The sequence below is a fragment of the Sinocyclocheilus anshuiensis genome, unplaced genomic scaffold (assembly GCF_001515605.1).
Source record: "Sinocyclocheilus anshuiensis isolate Anshui unplaced genomic scaffold, SAMN03320099.WGS_v1.1 scaffold1966, whole genome shotgun sequence".
Classification (NCBI taxonomy): domain Eukaryota; kingdom Metazoa; phylum Chordata; class Actinopteri; order Cypriniformes; family Cyprinidae; genus Sinocyclocheilus; species Sinocyclocheilus anshuiensis.
The window spans coordinates 321,666-323,651 of NW_015546147.1; the positions used below are offsets into that span (position 1 = coordinate 321,666).

At 38.9% G+C, this 1,986-nt stretch overlaps 1 protein-coding gene across 3 annotated transcripts in view; it reads right to left on the reverse strand.

The window, feature by feature from the left end:
* The window catches only part of LOC107701237 (phosphorylase kinase, beta), a 77,638-nt gene that overhangs the window by 69,807 nt on the left and 5,845 nt on the right, over positions 1-1,986 (reverse strand). For all 3 annotated transcript variants that reach the window (XM_016503199.1, XM_016503200.1, XM_016503198.1), the window contains one exon: positions 755-893. In XM_016503199.1, coding sequence (XP_016358685.1) covers positions 755-893 — 139 coding nt within the window. The remainder of the gene's footprint in view (positions 1-754; positions 894-1,986) is intronic.

Below are 1,986 nucleotides of genomic sequence, written 5' to 3' on the forward strand. Positions count from 1 at the left end.
AGGAACTATTCGAGCCGTTCATGCCAGACTGGGGAGAGAGGTGTTGTAATAATGTAAAATATGTGAAAAATAATGTGTTTTTTGAACAACCTAGTATGATAGCCTGTTCTAGTACACCCCTAAAACAAAATCAAGACTTTGTAAAAGAGCATAATAGGAAAAAAAAAAACATACCATAAACTTTTGAATGGTAGTGCGTGTAAGCAGCATATTTCATTTTTTCCGTATGATAATGACACATTAAGTTTCATTTAAAGAGGCCTATTCCACCAAGTCAAACCACAATACTGCTTATTTGGGCCAAATCATAGACATAAGGTCTGTGTTCACACCAAGAGTGACTCAACAACCAGTATGAATAAACGTTCACATGTTTTTGTGCCTAATACAACCCATCTGACAATACAGATTCCTCTTGCTCACTAAAACAGCTCACTAACAGATATGCTTTAAGATGCTATAAAATAGCTTGTTCAGCCTTTTGCATACCACATCACACTCACCTTACACTTATCTCTTGGCTTGTTTTTTTTTTTTTTTAACACAAACAACTTCTTACATACAGCATTTAGCACTTAGATATATGCAGCACTGGGTCATTTTGATTATTATCTTGTTCATATTGATAACGGATTAATGGATTTTGATTCATGATTGATGAGTATACGATGCTGGTAAATGGGACCACTAGAAAAGTCAATAATATGTCAATTTATAGAAAGGTAATTGCACATACAGTACTACTCAGAACTACCTGTATGCCAATGCCAGTGCCCAGATACTGGCAGCGCAGTACAGGGAGTCTCTGACTTTAGCCTCCTTACAGGTGGAAGAGGTCTTCACTGGGAACAGACCAGTGGTAGGGCTCTGATAATTCAGAATGGTGCACTTCACTAGAAGAAATGAGAGAAGGACAGAGATAAAAACAGATTTAGTGTTACAACCAACAGCCCACAGCAACAGCATGTGCCTCCAAAAACACTTACTGGACCTTGCTGTTTACGCGTCTTTGATTAACACCTTTTCACACCTGTTATCATTGTCATCTAACATAAAATACCACAGCATTTATAATTAATTAAGCTAAATAAATAGTATTGCACGTTTCTCGACTACATCAATATAATGAATTAAAAAAAAAAAAAAAAGACGGTAAAAAAAAAAAAAAAAAAAAGGGTAACAGCTTTATCCATCACTGTGCCCAGCTGTTAAACTTCCTCTCTCTCCACTGTGATTTCTCTTTACTAATGTATAATCAGGCTGAATAGGCCACTTCATTTTTCATCAGCACATTACGGCAGCACACATGAAGGGGACATTCATTCCGAGCCATCATTTGTTATGTAGAGTTTGGGTCAATTCAAAGAGACAGTGCCAGCAGGGCTGGGGGATAAGGAGACACTGGGCGGAATTAGTCAGAATATTAATAAACTCTTCAGAGAGACTGAAGCCAGGATTACTCCGACTCCCATCGGAAGAATCCCGCAATCCAGAAAGGGCGATAAATATGTCTTTATCTGAGTAGGCCTTGTACTGTAACTGCGGTTGATGCCGGCAGGACTGAAAGGAAGACTGCAGTTTCCATACTGTTTCAGGGAGGAACAGAGATCATTTAATCCGGAGAAATCTGCCACACAGCCTACAATTACTGCCCATTTGCTCCTGTGAAAACCTTAAATTACTAATCAAGAAAATCTCATTTGCAGTCATTTCACAGTCTGCATGGCAAACGGTGGCATCACCTGCACATTAAGTGACTTCTTTGGAGAAAAGAAAATAAGCGAAATGAAATATTATTCACACAAATCTTTAGCATGAGGGATAGAATGCATCACAGCACTCTAGATGCAAGTTCTTTGAAGACTGCATCTCTCTCATCATCTATCAGCATAATGCTCCTCTAAATCAACCCCTAACACTGCACACACACACAAACAGTCGGTTAAGCCATTTTTATACACCAAGAAGGGGGGGGGGGGGGGGGAA